The following is a 17,821-nucleotide window of genomic DNA, read 5'->3' as shown; positions in this document are numbered from 1 at the left end:
AATGCGCTTTTATTTTGAAAGGAAAATATCTTAGAATCCGTCATACTGGGCTGCTAGGATGAGCAGGAAGCTACAGGTGTGCTCACAGTCCGCGTCACCTCACGTGACACTGCGGTAGCGCACGTTCGATCTTGAACCTGTCACGTGATTCGCCTTAGGAATTTCCACACTATCAACCGTTGCTAGGCAACGTCAGCTGCCTTCTGTACCTGTACCTACACCTACGCAACAGGCGATGACGTCAGCTAGATCTTTCACTCTGTGACGTCATCCCTCCTTTGAAGGCTGTGACATCACCTCTCCTTTGAAGTGTCACCCTTTATGTGAAGATAAAACTATATGAGTTTATTCCTTCTCAGTAGATAGCAAGAAACGTTTGTTCGTTTTATTTCAGAGATCAAGTCTTTGTTCTAGCAAAGACTGTTCACTTGAATTTAAACCAAAGATCTGAGAACATGTACTCCTTAAGCTTTATTGGACGTGGGGTGGGATTATTTAATCCCACACTGAACTCCAGCGCCCCGGTCAATGCCTGCAGGAGGGACGTGTTCCAGCAGAACTGTACCAGATGTGGAGGTGGTCACCATGTATTTCCTGATACGCAGCAGGCTGATCTACAACAAGCAAAGGCTGATTTACTTCAGATATTCAGGAATTTTAATCCAGAAGAATTGATGAGAGGACAGGACAGACAGAAAAGAGGAAACGTTGGGGATAAGACTGGATTTATGTTTGGTAAAACAAAGTCGGATAACTGCCCTACAACAAGCAGAATGGGCTTATTGGAGAAATGTACTAGCTTTGGCCCAGGAGGCCCAATTGGAGGCCAGGTCATATGGAGAACAAGAAACACTGGAGTTGAAAGCGGAACACCTCTGAAACAAACTGAAGTGAAAACTTCCCAGGTCGAGTTACCAGCAGCCAAGCAGGAGGAAACGGTCAGAGACCTCGAGAATGCTCTAGTTCAACATGATTGCTTCACCTTAAAAGAAATGCCCTGTCCTCTCAGTATGCAACAAGATCATCCATCAACGACGACCAGTAGGACTTTAAATTTTGAAGCTACCAACACTTCTCAAACCTCCGAAACTCAAAATCAAAAAGAAGGTTCTCCCACCCGCTGGGAACAAAATGTTGTCTTTCAAAGTCATAAAAAAGCCAAGCACTGGAGCACTCAAGCTCCTCAGACAGGTTCTTCCTGCGTTTCACTTTTTGAACCTTGCGGCTGGATCAAGAGACAGACCTGCATGTTCTACAGATATGTGGAAGCTGCCTTTCACGGTATCATGACAAAAACAGGGCATGTTATGTATCTGTTTCATACAAGGCTAGCATCTGGTTTCAACACAGTCAGAAGGATATTAAGTGCTCTCTCAAATCTGGTTCAAACAAAAAAGCCAGCTCTTACCTACAAATCTCAAACAAATGCAGAGGAGGTAAGTTCATCTTCTTCTGAATTAGGTGGAAATTCTGGACAACTGGAGGACCAACAAACTGCAGCAGAGACTAGAAACCAGAGGGATGAGCTTCAACCGCAAATTTACAGGCCGACTGTGATAAACAAATCTAATCTGGAACAAAAGAAGCTGGTGAACAAGTCTCTTGCTACCCTTGTGTTTATTGCCCTTTGCCCAGACCAGCCTCAAAGTGCTGGAAACAATAACCAACAAAGGTCAAAAGGTCCAGTCAAAACAGAACCCCAGAACAGACATTTCACTGATCAGATCTTGACATGGCCAGGGAGACTTTTCATATATGCTGGATCTACTATTGGAAGAACTTGCAGAAGAATGTCAGCATTTTTACACCAAACAACTGTGGCTGCATTTCAGACAACCAGAACCAGAACTTTAGGTTTTGTCAACGCAGCTCAAGCAAAAATCAGAGAAACATTTAGGAAGTATTTTGTTAGGCTGGTGAATGTTTTGTTAGAAGTACTAAGGATCCTCTGCCACAGTTATTTTATAATGTTTATTATTAAGTGTCTTTTGATCAGTGGCATGATGACTGTCACTGAGTATGTACTAAATCAGATTATTTGTAACGATGTATTGCTTAACCTTTTAATTCACACATTATTTTGGCTTATTAATACCGTACACTCAAACCTTTTAAAGCTCTGATACCTGAAAATCTAAAATACACATAGAAACCAAAAATAAATAAATCACACAGAACCTCAAAAAACTTTTTTTTAAAAAGAAAGAAAAAAACAAACAAACAAAAATTAAAAAGGAAAAAAGCCAAATCATTCCCAAAAAAATAAAAAAGAGCAAAAACAAAACAAAATAAAAAAAAATCCAAAAAAGATCCAACAAAAAAACAGATAAAAAACCCCAAACAGAATAATAACTTAGATAATGTGACTGACTTAAAAGACTGCAAATGTCAGGAATGCTGCCCTGCTGTGGGTTCGTTTCTGGGTGCACCGGCTCCCACAACCTGGAAACATCGATGAACTGCGGCGCTTATTTTCACAGCGAACAGCAAATAGTGACTTGTCTGCAGATGTTGTTTAAGATTAGCTGTATTTTAGATAAGATAAGCTAAACTAAGCTAAGCTAAACTAAGCTAAGCTAAACTAAGCTAAACTAAGCTAAACTAAACTAAGATTAAGCTAAGCTAAACTAAACTAAGCTAAGCTAAGCTAAGCTAAGCTAAACTAAGCTAAGCTAAGCTAAGCTAAACTAAGCTAAGCTAAGCTAAAATAAGATAAGCTAAGCTAAGATAAGATAAGCTAAGCTAAACTAAGCTAAGCTAAACTAAGCTAAGCTAAGCTAAACTAAGCTAAGCTAAACTAAGCTAAACTAAGATAAGCTAAGCTAAACTAAGCTAAGCTAAACTAAGCTAAGCTAAGCTAAGCTAAACTAAGCTAAGCTAAACTAAGCTAAGCTAAGCTAAAATAAGCTAAGCTAAACTAAGCTAAGCTAAGCTAAACTAAACTAAGATTAAGCTAAACTAAACTAAGCTAAGCTAAGCTAAGCTAAGCTAAGCTAAACTAAGCTAAACTAAGCTAAAATAAGATAAGCTAAGCTCTGATTGTCCTGCCTCTCCACATGCGCTTGAATACTTACGACGGGCTCTTTGCCTAACTTATTCCTACCTTCCACAAAACAAGATCAGTTCTGATTGGATGTTGTGTCTGTCAATATTTTCATCTCGTTTATATTCATTGACAAAAGTGTCAGTTCATTTCATCATTGTTTTTATCGTCATCATGTAATTTATATTTAGTTATTAATTTTTTATAGTGAAATAAAGGTCCGTTGATGAAAACTATGACAAACATAATTTGTAAACAAAAATAACATATATAAATTGGCCCCGTTATTAAGGGTCGGCCATCCGGGAGGGGCTCGGAGTAGAGCCGCTGCTCCTCCACATCGAGAGGAGCCAGTTGAGGTGGTTTGGGCATCTTTACCTCCTGGTCCAGGATGCCTCCTGGACGCCTTCCTCGGGAGGTGTTCCAGGCACGTCCCACCGGGAGGAGGCCCAGGACACGCTGGAGGGACTATGTCTCTCGGCTGGCCTGGGAACGCTTTGTACAGCAGAAAATGACTACTACGACAGAGGAGGAGTAGCAACCATCTTTCAGTCCGATTTATTGATTAGTCCCAGACCAATCAATAGCTACAACTCTTTTGAATATTTAATCCTTAGTTTTCCTCATCCAAATTACAAAGCACTAAAACCTCTTCTGTTTGTTGTTTTGTACCGTCCACCAGGTCCTTACTCTCAATTTTTAGATCAGTTTTCAGACCTTTTATCTGATTTAGTGTTAAATATAGATAAGGTTATTATAGTGGGGGATTTTATAATTCATACTGATCTGTGTATCAGTGTATGAATGTGTGAGCGTTAGTGAGTGCGTCTGTGTGAATGTGCCTCTAGAGTAAAGCGCTTTGCGTGGTCAGTATGACTGGAAAGGTGCTATATAGGTTCAGTCCATTTACCATTTAATTTAACCTAGTAATCCACACCTGAAAGAAAATTTAATTATAGTAAATCATTATCAGGCGATGCTGTAACAACCTTTAAATAATCTGTTCCACTTTTAATTTCCTCATTATCACAGAGAAACACAGTGGAGGACAATAATTTAGTTTCTTCCCCTTCATGAATTGATTCTCTTGTTCCTTGAAAAAGAAGATAATTATTCGTATGAAGATGTCTTCCTGGCTTAATTCAGAGCTGCCTACTTTAAAGGCGACTGTGGCTCAGTAGGAAGAGTATTCAGAGTATTTGTCTTGCAATCTGAAAGTTGTGGGTTTGATTCCAGCTTCCTCCTGCCACATGTTAATGTGCCCCTGGGCAAGGCACTTAACCTCAAATTGCCTACTAATTTGTGTATTGGTGTGTGTATTTGCATGTGTTAGTGAGTGTGCCTGGGTTAAAGTGGCTCTAGTGCAGGCGCGTAGTTAGACCTGGGCTTCTGGGGCTGAAGCCCCGGATGTTTTCTGAACTTCTTGATAGAAGAAATTTAGAAGTATTAAAAAGATGCAGCCACAAAATGATATTGGACTTCACATTTTTATTTAAAAACAATCAGACTTTTTCAACTGTGTTCCATATAATCACTTTCCGCCCCACCTAACCTGACAATGAGTTAAATGGAGAAGACAAAAAACTACGCGCACAGCCATTCTGGAGAAGTCCAGAACAGCCGTTTACTCCAGGTCGACCTGCCTCCTTCATTACCTGAAAAGTTACACTGAGCGGCTCGAACAGAGATCATTTCAGAGGAACCATGGAGCCAACTGGAGAGAGGGAGGCTGGTGGGTGTGTTCAGGAACAGGTGGAAGCAGAGCGGTATAACCCAGGAGAAGATAGCGGTAAAACCTGAATGCTGACTCAGGATGGGTTACAGCTAATCACTGATTCACCCAGCAAGACATGAGGTGGAGGTTCACTCTAATGAGCATCTTCAGGGTCATGATGAGGGACTTTCACCTGAGCTACAGGTGAAGTTAAATGATGTCGCTGTGATAGAAAACAGTAGCAACCTTCTCTGTGAGCTTCTAGCTGGATTTGCTTCATAATGTGAAAATATCTGGTCCTTTACGTCAAAATAAAAGCATTTATTCCTAACGTATCTGAACACATTAAAAAGTCCTTCAGATCATCACATTGATCTCATTGCTGCAGCCAGTCTTATAGTCCAGTTCTACAGGGGTTGGACAATGAAAGTGAAACACCTGGTTTTAGACCACAATAATTTATTAGTATGGTGTAGGGCCTCCTTTTACAGCCAATACAGCATCAATTCATCTTGGGAATGACATATACAAGTCCTGCACAGTGGTCAGAGGGATTTTAAGCCATTCTTCTTGCAGGATAGTGGTCAGATCACTACGTGATACTGGTGGAGGAAAACGTTTCCTGACTCGCTCCTCCAAAACACCCCAAAGTGGCTCAATAATATTTAGATTTAGATCAAGGGAATGCCATGATATGGCAGCCCAAACCATCACTGATCCACCCCCATGCTTCACTCTGGGCATGCAACAGTCTGGGTGGTACGCTTCTTTGGAGCTTCTCCACACCGTAACTCTCCAGGATGTGGGGAAAACAGTAAAGGTGGACTCATCAGAGAACAATACATGTTTCACATTGTCCACAGCCCAAGATTTGTGCTCCTTGCACCATTGAAACCAACGTTTGGCATTGGCATGAGTGACCAAAGGTTTGGCTATAGCAGCCCGGCCGTGTACAGGTCCTTCTCAAAATATTAGCATATTGTGATAAAGTTAATTATTTTCCATAATGTCATGATGAAAATTTAACATTCATATATTTTAGATTCATTGCACACTAACTGAAATATTTCAGGTCTTTTATTGTCTTAATACGGATGATTTTGGCATACAGCTCATGAAAACCCAAAATTCCTATCTCACAAAATTAGCATATTTCATCCGACCAATAAAAGAAAAGTGTTTTTAATACAAAAAACGTCAACCTTCAAATAATCATGTACAGTTATGCACTCAATACTTGGTCGGGAATCCTTTTGCAGAAATGACTGCTTCAATGCGGCGTGGCATGGAGGCAATCAGCCTGTGGCACTGCTGAGGTCTTATGGAGGCCCAGGATGCTTCGATAGCGGCCTTTAGCTCATCCAGAGTGTTGGGTCTTGAGTCTCTCAACGTTCTCTTCACAATATCCCACAGATTCTCTATGGGGTTCAGGTCAGGAGAGTTGGCAGGCCAATTGAGCACAGTGATACCATGGTCAGTAAACCATTTACCAGTGGTTTTGGCACTGTGAGCAGGTGCTAGGTCGTGCTGAAAAATGAAATCTTCATCTCCATAAAGCTTTTAAGCAGATGGAAGCATGAAGTGCTCCAAAATCTCCTGATAGCTAGCTGCATTGACCCTGCCCTTGATAAAACACAGTGGACCAACACCAGCAGCTGACACGGCACCCCAGACCATCACTGACTGTGGGTACTTGACACTGGACTTCTGGCATTTTGGCATTTCCTTCTCCCCAGTCTTCCTCCAGACTCTGGCACCTTGATTTCCGAATGACATGCAGAATTTGCTTTCATCCGAAAAAAGTACTTTGGACCACTGAGCAACAGTCCAGTGCTGCTTCTCTGTAGCCCAGGTCAGGCGCTTCTGCCGCTGTTTCTGGTTCAAAAGTGGCTTGACCTGGGGAATGCGGCACCTGTAGCCCATTTCCTGCACACGCCTGTGCACGGTGGCTCTGGATGTTTCTACTCCAGACTCAGTCCACTGCTTCCGCAGGTCCCCCAAGGTCTGGAATCGGCCCTTCTCCACAATCTTCCTCAGGGTCCGGTCACCTCTTCTCGTTGTGCAGCGTTTTCTGCCACACTTTTTCCTTCCCACAGACTTCCCACTGAGGTGCCTTGATACAGCACTCTGAGAACAGCCTATTCGTTCAGAAATGTCTTTCTGTGTCTTACCCTCTTGCTTGAGGATGTCAATAGTGGCCTTCTGGACAGCAGTCAGGTCGGCAGTCTTACCCATGATTGGGGTTTTGAGTGATGAACCAGGCTGGGAGTTTTAAAGGCCTCAGGAATCTTTTGCAGGTATTTAGAGTTAACTCGTTGATTCAGATGATTAGGTTCATAGCTCGTTTAGAGACCCTTTTAATGATATGCTAATTTTGTGAGATAGGAATTTTGGGTTTTCATGAGCTGTATGCCAAAATCATCCGTATTAAGACAATAAAAGACCTGAAATATTTCAGTTAGTGTGCAATGAATCTAAAATATATGAATGTTACATTTTCATCATTACATTATGGAAAATAATGAACTTTATCACAATATGCTAATATTTTGAGAAGGACCTGTATATATTTCTCCTTGTCCTTCATTCAGTTTCTAAAAGAAATAAAAAGTTAAATTATTGCAAACCTTTTTTATTTGATTCACAATCATTTACATTCAGTCTAAAACCAGCCGAGACAGAGAACTGGTACAATATGTCCTATATTATTTTAACTTTAAATTACCTATAAATTGTCTTATTGAAATCTAAAGATTTTGGATTTGGGCTAAAGCCCCCAATGTGTTGAGACCATAAAAATGCCTCTGCACTAATGAATGGTCAGTATGACTGGACAGGCGCTATATATGTCCAGTCCATTTAAAGCACAATGTTAGAAAATTGGAGAGAAAATGTCGCTCTACACACCTAGAGGATTCCTACTTAATCTGGAAAAATAGCCTACTGTTGTATAAAAAGACACTTCACCAAGCTAGAACATCTTATTTCTCATCATTAATAGAAGAGAACAAGAATAATCCTAGGTTTCTCTTTAGTACAGTTGCTAAACTTACACAGAGTCATAGCTCTGTTGAGCCATCCATTCCCTTAGCTCTTAGCATCCATGACTTTATGGGATTCTTCTTAAATAAAATTGATTATATTAAAATTAAAATCTTTGACATACTCCTGAAGATGATTACTTCATCCTCAGCAAGTGAGACAACATTGGAAATAACTGCAGAACCTGATCTGTGTTTGGACTGTTTTGATCCTGTGGAGCTTCCTGAGTTATCAGAAATATTAGCTTCATCTAAACCTTCAACTTGTATGTTAGACCCAATCCCAACCAAATTATTTAAGGAAGTGTTCCCTCTGATTACCAGCCCCATTTTAGATATGATTAATCTATCTTTAGTAAATGGATCAGAACCACAGGCTTTTAAGTTAGCTGTAATTAAACCTTTACTTAAGAAACCTTCGCTTGATCGAGATGATTTAATAAATTACAGACCTATATCCAATCTTCCATTCTTATCTAAAATTCTTGAGAAAATAGTTGCTAATCAAATGTGTGAACATTTATACAGCAATGACCTGTTTGAAGAGTTTCAGTCAGGTTTCAGAGCTCATCATAGCACTGAAACAGCTCTGCTGAAAGTCACTAATGATATTCTTATGGTCTCAGATAATGGACTTGTGTCTGTTCTGGTTCTGTTAGATCTCAGTGCTGCATTTGATCCAGTCAACCATAATATTCTCTTAGAAAGGCTGGAATATGCTGTAGGGATCAGGGGAACAGCGCTAGGCTGGTTTAAATCTTATCTGTCTGACAGATTCCAGTTTGTTCATGTAAATGATAAATCATCTTTAAACTCCAGGGTTAATTGTGGAGTACCACAGGGTTCAGTACTTGGGCCAATTCTCTTTACTATATATATGCTTCCAATAGGTCAAATTATCAGGCAGCATGGGATAACTTTTCATTGTTACGCTGATGATACTCAGCTTTAATTATCCATAAATCCTGATGAACCCAACCAGTTAGATAGACTACAAGCATGTCTTGAAGATATAAAAACTTGGATGACGTTAAATGTTCTGCTTCTAAATTCAGACAAGACAGAAGTTGTCGTCTTTGGACCGGAGTCTTTAAAAAAGAAACTGCTTAGTCAATCACTTAACCTGGATGGCATTAAATTGACCTCCGATAATAAAGTAAAAATACCTTGGTGTTAACTTTGACTAGGACATGTCATTTAAATCCTATATTAAACAGGTTTCTAGGATTTCCTTCTTTCACCTCCAGAACATTGCTAAAATTAGAAATATCCTGTCCAGGAGTGACGCTGAAAAACTAGTCCATGCATTTGTTACTTCAAGGCTGGACTATTGTAATTCTTTACTATCAGGATGTCCACAAAATGCAGTTAAAAGCCTTCAGCTGATTCAAAATGCTGCAGCAAGAGTTCTGATGAAAATTAAAAAGAGAGATCATATTTCTCCTATTTTAGCTTCCCTTCATTGGCTCCCTGTTAAATCCAGAATAGAATTTAAAATTCTCCTCCTCACATATAAAGCCCTTAATGATCTAGCTCCATCATACATCAGAGATCTGATTGGTCCATATGTTCCTAACAGAGCACTTTGTTCTCAGACTGCAGGTTTACTGGTGGTTCCTAGAATCTCTAGAAGTAGAATGGGCTATACATGTACAGGCCATTTACCATATTGGATAGAAACTATGATTATAATTAAATTACTTACATTTAAACAGCAGGAAAGGGATGACAGATTTCTTGGTTCTCGATTGGGAAAAAACAACAAAAACCCAGATCAACTTGGTTGTCATAAAGCCTTTTATAAAGTCACATCATACAAACATAAAACCTAATCACAAGACTTCTGTCTCTTGTTGGTTCAACTGATCCAAACTCTGAACAGATTTCAGATGTTGAGGGGTCATTGAGTCCAGTTCTGCTCCTTCTGATGGTTCATCCAGACGTTCTGCAAGAATTCCCACAGGTCCTGTTTCTGACTCTGATTTTTTCAGAAGTCTTTATAATGCAGCAACCTGAACATAAACAACATGTCAGTCACACAGCGGCATAAAACCCCATTGACCCAGTTTAAGTGTTTTCTAACTCTGATCAAACCCCAGAGTACTTCAGATTCAAGGAGACTAAACACCTCAAAGCACCAGTAATGCTACTGTCTTGAGGACAGTCACTCTATGGCTGTAAATGGAGAAAAATATTGTTTTATAATAAAGACAAGACAGAAGAAGAACACAGGGAGAACTCTTGCTACAAAAGACCATCTGTGTGGGAAACATGAGGGAGCTCAGTGGAAATAAACCAGTGAAGAGGAACATTTTCTCCTAAACCACCAAACCCAGTCTGGGTGTTGGAAACACTTTTACCTCAGGATTATAAAAACTACTGGAATCTTGAATTTAGGGGGATGAACAACATATGGTTCAGAAAAACAAGACAGTTTTTAATCACAGCTAAAGCAGATAGCTTGGGCAGGGAGTCGGCAGCCAGAACATTGAGAGCCTGGAGCTGTTTGTGATCATAAAGTTGACCATGTAGGAACTTGTGTTGTTCTGCAGTGGAACAAAACAAACTCCTGTAAAATTCATCAACAGAAGCTGCTTTGCTTACAGTGTTTAGTGACATCATGATTGCTGCAGACTCTGGAAAATTGACCATTTTCATCTTTTCAGGAGCCTTTAACACCATCAGTCCACCATCCTAATTAACAGAACTTAGTAGTTTGTTGGAGATCTCTGGGATGTTTTAGATCTTACCTTTCAAGCTGAAGCCCCAGTGTCCATATTAACTCCAACATGTCAGACTAATATGTGGGGTACCCCAAGGTTCTGTTCTGGTGCCACTTTTTTCTTTGTTATACATCTTAAAACAATATAATGAAAAAGTTCAATATTGTTGTCCCTAATTTCACCAAATTAAACTCATATTATGTAGATCTTTTCCACATAGAGTGAAATATTTCAAGCCTTAATGAAAACCCAAATTTCAGTTTCTCACAAAATTTTAATATTGGGAAAAAGCTCAAAATTGGAAACTCATGGTGTCAGCACCCTAATCAGATAATTAACTCCATAAACCTACAAAGGTTTCCTGAGCTTCTAGATGGTCTCTCAGTCTGGGTCAGTAGGAGACAATCATGGAGAAGACTGCTGATTGGACAGCTGTCCAGAAGATTTATGGACACCTTCATCCACATAGTGGATGCCACAAAAGGTCAGGTGCTAGGGAAGCTGTTTAAAGTGTGATGTATCCAAGTACATTAACAGAAGGTTGAGTGGAAGGAAAACATGTGTTAGGAAAAGGTGCTCTGGCTACAGGGAGAACTGCAGCCTTGAAATGACGGTCAAGCAAAATCCAATCAAGAAGTTGGAAATGATTCACAAGGAGTGGACTGAGGCTGGAGTTAGTGCATCCAGAACCACTACACACAGATGGATCCTACACATGGGCTACAAGTTTCTAACCTGGGATGAGGAGACCCAGAACCAGACTGTTGCCCAATGTCCTCTTTTCAGATAAAAGCAAAGTTTGCATTTCATCTGGACATCAAGGTCCCAGAGTCTGAAGAAGGAGTGGAGAGGATCAGAATCGATGTTGCTTGAAGTCCAGTGTGAAGTTCCACAGTCAGAGATGATCTAGGGTGCCATGTCATCTACTGGTTCTGGTCCACTGGGTTTTCAGAGTTCAGAGTCAACGCAAGCATCTACCAGGACATTTTAGAGCACGTCATGCTTCCTACTGCTGACAAACTTTATGGAGATGCTGATTTTATTTTCCAGCGGGACTTGGTACCGGCCCACTCTGCCAAAAGTACCAAAAGCGGGTTCAATGACTATGGTGTCACGGAGTTTAATTGGCCAATAAACTGACCTGAACAGAACTCCATAGGTGATCTATTGTCAAGAGGAAGATGATGAGACACACCAGAACCAAAAATGCAGATGACCCGTGTCATGTGGAATAAATCTATAGAATATCTGAGTTTCACTTTCTGAAAGAAGGGAAAAGAATATTGAACTTTTTCATATTTAAATTGTTCTAGATGTCCCTGTAGATCCACACCAACTTGAACAGATCATTGATAATTATAACATTACCTGTTCCTATTAAATCAATCTTAAGTGTTATTCTTTCCCACTTTTTTAAACAAGCCTGAACACAGCAGAACGGGAAACACATTTATTCTGATCAGCAAATTACTCTGCAGTTGTCGAAAGATCTGCAGCCTTTAGAGGGTGCTGGTGCAGCCGTGCATGTATACAGCTTCACTGTGTGTAAATCAGAAGAAACGATTGGCTGTCTCACCTGAACAAAGGGGCGTGGCCTTTGTTGTTGGCCAGTGAGAAGAAGCCGCTGTGTGGGGAGAAGTCCAGGCAGCTGGCTCGATAAGCAACCTTCCTCTTAGCAACGGGGAAGTTGGAGAACACGGTGAGGCTGGACAGGTGGACCTGAGCAGAGACAGGTGAGGATTAGCATCAATCAGCCTCATGGTCATCTCCACGGTAACCGTCAGCAGCAGCTCACCAGCCGCACGGCCTCGTCTTCCACCCGCGAGGCGATGGCAAGGATCTCAGAGGTTGGGTTGAACCTCAGAGATGTGGCTGAGGTGAGCAAGTTCATCACTGCTCTAAGAGGCTTCGGATTGGATGAATTCAGACACGCCTCCTGGGAGTAGATGTTGACCACGCCTGCCTGAGAACTGAAACAAGAGAGAAAGGTCGGCAGAATCATGTGACCTAATGAGGTGAACACGTGAAGTTTGGTAAGATGTGGGCTTTTATATAACAATCTACTCTGAGCCAATCAGAAAGCAGGAAAGGTAAGCTGGCGTAGTTTACCCGCAGGCCAGGTAACGGCCATTCAGCGAGGCAGCGATGGATGTCCCCTTCACGCAGCCATCATCTGTAAACCTGTGGAGGCATCGACTGCTGCGCATGTCCCACACGTACACCTCACCTTCCTCTGCAAACACATACAGGTGAGTCACATGACTCACAAAAACTGGGGATGACATCACAGAGTGCCGCAGACTCACCTGAGTTTACAAAGACTTTGCTGCCATCGCGAGAAAAGGCGACGCCGCTGACATCGCCGTTAATCTTCATGCTGCAGACGACCTCATTGGTCTGAACAGAGGAGGCAGAAATCCAAGAAAAACTGCAGATCAGGATTAAGGAAAAATTCTGACATATTATTGAGGCTCATATCAGCATTTCAGCACCTATCTGCAGCCCAAAGATCTACCGATCATCACCATCTTCTGCTAGATGCTGGTAAGAGGTTGGAAGAGACTTAATGATGGATTCATGTAACCCCTCTGATGCAGGAATTATGAAAGTCAAAAATGGTTTCCTCAAACAAATATTAGATATTTTCTTTAGAAAATGTACTTTTTAGGGGTCAGGGCTACAGGTGTGACCTCTGCTGATGTCTACATGCTCCTGAACACTCAACATAGCCTAATTTAGAAGGTTGTTTACTCATGTATGGTAAAGCCGTGAACAGCTCACCGCTGTGACCCGTTTATATTTGATAACTCCAGGTTTCTAATGTCTCCACTTAGAAGAACAACTCTTTGGGTCCATATTTCTCTATGGGTGCCGGATTGGCAGTAACAAGTTCTGATCAATGAGATCAGACCCGCTAGTCTACGTATTCACAGACATGACGTATGCAGATACCATGAGATTAAGGCCAACCCTAGAACCAGAACCACTAGAACCATGACATCCGTGTTCTAGGACAACGAATGTATCCCACAACCATGTTGGTCTCTGAAAAAGACGAACATTCCTTCTTCTTGCCTAAAGAAATCTACTGGATCTCTTCCTCAACATTTACTTTTCAGTCTCCAAGAAAATGAGACAAGTCTTTATCAGAGTAATTGACTTGGACATTTTGGCGGGTCTGAATGTGATCTGGTACCATGTGCACATCTCTCATAGCTCCCCCATGAAGCGGACCCTTCTTTCAGCATCATCCTCCGCTGCTATTCTCTGGCAGCAACTCGTCATGGCTGGAGTCTGAAGGAATATGCAGGACTATCCTATATCTTTCCCTTCTCTCTGTGCTGCAACCACAGTCTACAAAATATGACAAAATTAAAAGTGATGCATAATCTGCATAAAAACGCTGAAAGATATAGCAAAAATCCACTGGGTTACAAGGAAAGATTTAACAACTGTTTGACTGGAATCATCAACAAACTTGTGCATGGTTCTCCACTTCATTGGACACATGGTTAATTCCTAATGACTACTTATTTAAATGATGCATTATAAAAACTGAACGAATTAAAGCATTACTTAGATGTTACTGTGCAGTACCATATTTGTTTTATCTGTAGGAGTCTTCTAGAAGGACTGACAGGATATTACAACTGTGGCATTTTGGCAGCCATCTTGGATTCAGAGGAAACTTTACTTGCAGTTACAGTGACTGGCCACTGAATGGAATGAGGCAGTAGAGAGCAGTCTAGTGGCTGATGTGAAGAAACCACAGAAACCAGGAGCTTTCCACCACAGCAATAAGAAGAAACCCCTGAGTGAATAAAGCCCGGCTCAGAGTCAGGTAAAGTCCAACCTTCTGTGACCCGATTAAACTTTATTGATGGTTCTGATGGGACGGATGGCAGAAATATGGAGGTCCAAACTGGGCTGGGATTATCAATACACCTGTGTTTATTGGATCTGTCAGACAAGGTGATTGGTGAGCAGCTGAGCCAATCAGATGTTAGAGTCTATAGGTGAGTCATAACGAAAGTTTAATTCAGTTTCTAACATACAGAAAATGTATAATTTTTTAACTGATCGCTTATATAAATATATTTTTAAACACGTTTTTTAGTGGATTATGGCCCTTGAGGCCTCCCGTACTGATCAAGCTGCACACTGATGTATTTTTGCACGGGTCAGAACCGGACCCAGGAGTCTGAACTGCAACAAAGATTCACATAGAATTTTACCAGATGACTTAAACATCGTACCGTGAAAAAGAAACAGCAGAAGAAGACTGACCTTCAGTGTTAGAAGGTGCAGGTATCCGTTGGTCCCCGTCAGCAGAAGAGCGCCCCCATCAGGACATACAGAGAACTCCTTCACTCTGGCTTCATTCAGGCCTAAGCACAACAAGGAAAAGCTTTTATTGTGAAAGGGCGGCCACAGTGTCAGATGTTTGGGGGATGTTGGAAGAGACACTGACCCCTGACGGATTGGACCGGAACCACTCGGCCCTCCATCATGTCATACAGGTAGAACATCTTGTTCCTTAGACTGGTGGCAATCACAGTCTCTCCGTCCTGGCTAAACTGGGCCTTGTGGACCGGGAACCGCTCTAGGTGGATGCTCTGGATTTTTGGATTGGTCTTACCGTCGACCTGCAGAGGAACCGGGTTAAATTCACATGCTCACCTCTAACATCTCAGCTGCTGGAGGTGGCCTGTACCTGGAAGAGGGAAACAGACTGGTCGATCCCTGCCGTCATGACGACCTGAGCCGAGGGGTGGAACTGCACTGTGGTCAGTTTGTCCTCTGAGGGACGGGCGCTGTTAGCGTGAAGACACTTCTTCATCTGAGGGACAAACAACCAGCTCGTTAACTTCAGGTGTTCATTTCTGCAGCAACGATCAACTCAGCACCGAGATCCGGATCTGCCTTCAACGAGAGAACCTCCATAAATCCATGATCATTCAGACTCACTGACCTTTAGGATGCCGCTGGGAAGACTTTCTGAAGACGCCACAAAGTTTCCCGTCCGCCTTAGCAGGTCGTCCTCATCTTCATCCTCCTCCTCATCATGAGCTGCAGGAACACACAGACAGTCTGAGAACCAGAAACCTAAAGAAATATTATAAGAGTCTTATTTGGATTTACCTTTCTTCTTCTTCTTATGAACGTTAGTCTGAGCCCATGATGGAGTTCCTCCCATTGACTTCTGAAACCTGAAACCAGTCAGCTTTCATTTTTCTTTGCAAACACTTAAAAAGTTAGAATCATATTTGTCAGATCGAACAGGTGTGTTCAGGGTGCCGGCAGGTAGACTCACTGCTCCTTCATCCTCTGCTGCAGTTTCTGTTTGGACATGACGGACTCTGCTTCTCCTTTCATCAGGTTTCTACGGTAACGGTGCCTCATGTCCACCCTGACACAGACAGAGTCAAACACTGTTGAACTCTTTATACAGAAAAACTGGAAGACAATGTTTAATCAGTGGGACTAACTCTTCCTCCAGCTCATCATCTTCGTCCAGCCAGGCAGCTTTCCTGGACTGCAGCTGCTGACGAGGCCCTTCCTCCTCCTCAGAGTCATCAGCGTCTTCATCCCCATCCTCCAGCAGCAGTCCTCTGTTCTGCTCCTCAACATCCTCCTGTAACAACAGGAAACAGACTTTTATAGCTAAAAAACACAATCAACTTTAGTGTGCAGAAAATGCGAAATAGAGACTAAACATCACCTAAGACATATCTTATTACATACATCTGAAGATGGAAAATTACAGTAACTGGTCCTAAATGTACAAAAAGAATCAATAAAAGGACCTCAAACAGCGGAAGCTGTGAGACGAATGTTCCCTCAGTAACTGAAATGAATAAAATGATAAATATTTCGCTGTAAAGCTCTGATTTTAAACTCTGAGACTGAATGTAAATTAAACTAGAAAAGCTTCATAGAGGCGCAGACCTCCACCAAGGCAGTAGGGCCAGCTTTCTTCTACACCAAGATCTACTCTGGATGACTTCTGGCCTCTGCATGTGAGCTGCTGACAGGGTGAGGAACCTTGTGGGAACTCCTAGTTATTGCACTACGACCTGGCAACGATCAACAATCCTTCAAACAAATCCTGGATCCAGATGGTGGATCTCCACCTAAATCTAACCATATGTTTCTTGTCCTAATATGCACCTTGTGTGAAAATTTCACCCAAATTCATTCAGAACTTTTTGAGAAATTTTGCAGACAGAGAAAGAAAATAACTTCTCTGTCGGAGGAAACTGAACTTCCAGCTTTTCCAATGACGGGAATGTTACCTGAAGATGGCTCTCAACAAGTTAAAGAAATTCTTTTTTCGAGTTTAAAAAGTCAGACGAATTTTCCCAAAATGAATGAAATTATTAATAACGTACAAATTGCTGTAAAATACCGTTTTAATTCTCAAACCGGTGAGCATCTAAAAAACAAAGGATTTCTGAATGTAAACTGGTGAGAACAATGCCAACAGTTTCTGGTCCAATAAAGACTGGTTGTGGTTTAAACAGAACCAGAATCTCTCTCAGTATCATAATCTGATTTCTGAATAAGGAACATGACCGCCACCGTTTCTGTTTACTCAGGAAAAGAGCGACATTTCTAAAAGATCTGATTTCTGAATGAAGTCTGGCGCTAGCATCACCTCCACCAGCCTCTCCAGCAGCTCCTCCTCTGCCCCGAACACCAGCGTCTCCAGCCGCTTTACAGAGTCGTCCTCTTCTCCCAGAACCGCCACCCTCTTCCGGTTCTGCTGTCGCAATTGCTCCTCTTCCTCCGAGTCTAACCTCGGAGGTCTGTTTCTCTTCGTAGCCGTTTTCTTGTGGTCGGCCACCGGCAGCTTGATAACGTTCGTGTCGTCCATGTCTCCTCCGCAGGCTGCACCAAAGTCCCTACAGAAACCAGCGGATTTTAACCCCGCAGGAGAAACACGCTGGTTTCCAGCTTATTCTCTGCCTGTAGCAGGTATTTCCAACACATGTGCTGGAACTGTTTTTCCTCTTCACGTTAATCACGTGTTTCCGGAGACAACCTCTAAAAGAAGGTGGGAAATAAAACGCTGCCACCAAGCGATCAAATCGAGAACTACAACGTTCTTTGGCAGAAGTATTTACACCCCTCGTCGCATTTCGTCACATCCCGATCAAAAACGTCTACTGTTCACTAAAACCAGCCGCCACAAAGACAGTTTCTTCCCCCAGGCTGTTTCTCTGTTGAACATTTAATAGAGAACAAAATTAAAAATCAAGAAATGTTCTTGATGAAAAACGCATGTGTAAGGAAAAGG

At 41.8% G+C, this 17,821-nt stretch overlaps 1 protein-coding gene across 1 annotated transcript; it reads right to left on the bottom strand.

The window, feature by feature from the left end:
• Positions 1 to 9,577: 9,577 nt before the first annotated feature.
• Positions 9,578 to 17,548, bottom strand: LOC124862354 (U3 small nucleolar RNA-associated protein 18 homolog). The gene is made up of 13 exons (XM_047356218.1): positions 17,180 to 17,548; positions 16,011 to 16,156; positions 15,836 to 15,931; positions 15,664 to 15,731; positions 15,494 to 15,591; positions 15,236 to 15,361; positions 14,993 to 15,167; positions 14,809 to 14,909; positions 12,828 to 12,918; positions 12,631 to 12,754; positions 12,317 to 12,491; positions 12,098 to 12,240; positions 9,578 to 9,810 (listed from the first exon to the last, which is right to left on the bottom strand). The coding sequence occupies exons 1-13, from the start codon at positions 17,396 to 17,398 to the stop codon at positions 9,786 to 9,788; spliced, it is 1,587 nt and encodes a 528-aa protein (XP_047212174.1). The 5' UTR covers positions 17,399 to 17,548; the 3' UTR covers positions 9,578 to 9,785.
• Positions 17,549 to 17,821: the final 273 nt, after the last annotated feature.

The sequence above is a fragment of the Girardinichthys multiradiatus genome, chromosome X, assembly GCF_021462225.1.
Source record: "Girardinichthys multiradiatus isolate DD_20200921_A chromosome X, DD_fGirMul_XY1, whole genome shotgun sequence".
Classification (NCBI taxonomy): Eukaryota; Metazoa; Chordata; class Actinopteri; order Cyprinodontiformes; family Goodeidae; genus Girardinichthys; species Girardinichthys multiradiatus.
Note: the sequence above shows the minus strand (reverse complement) of the source record. Positions and strands in the feature narration are given on the sequence as shown.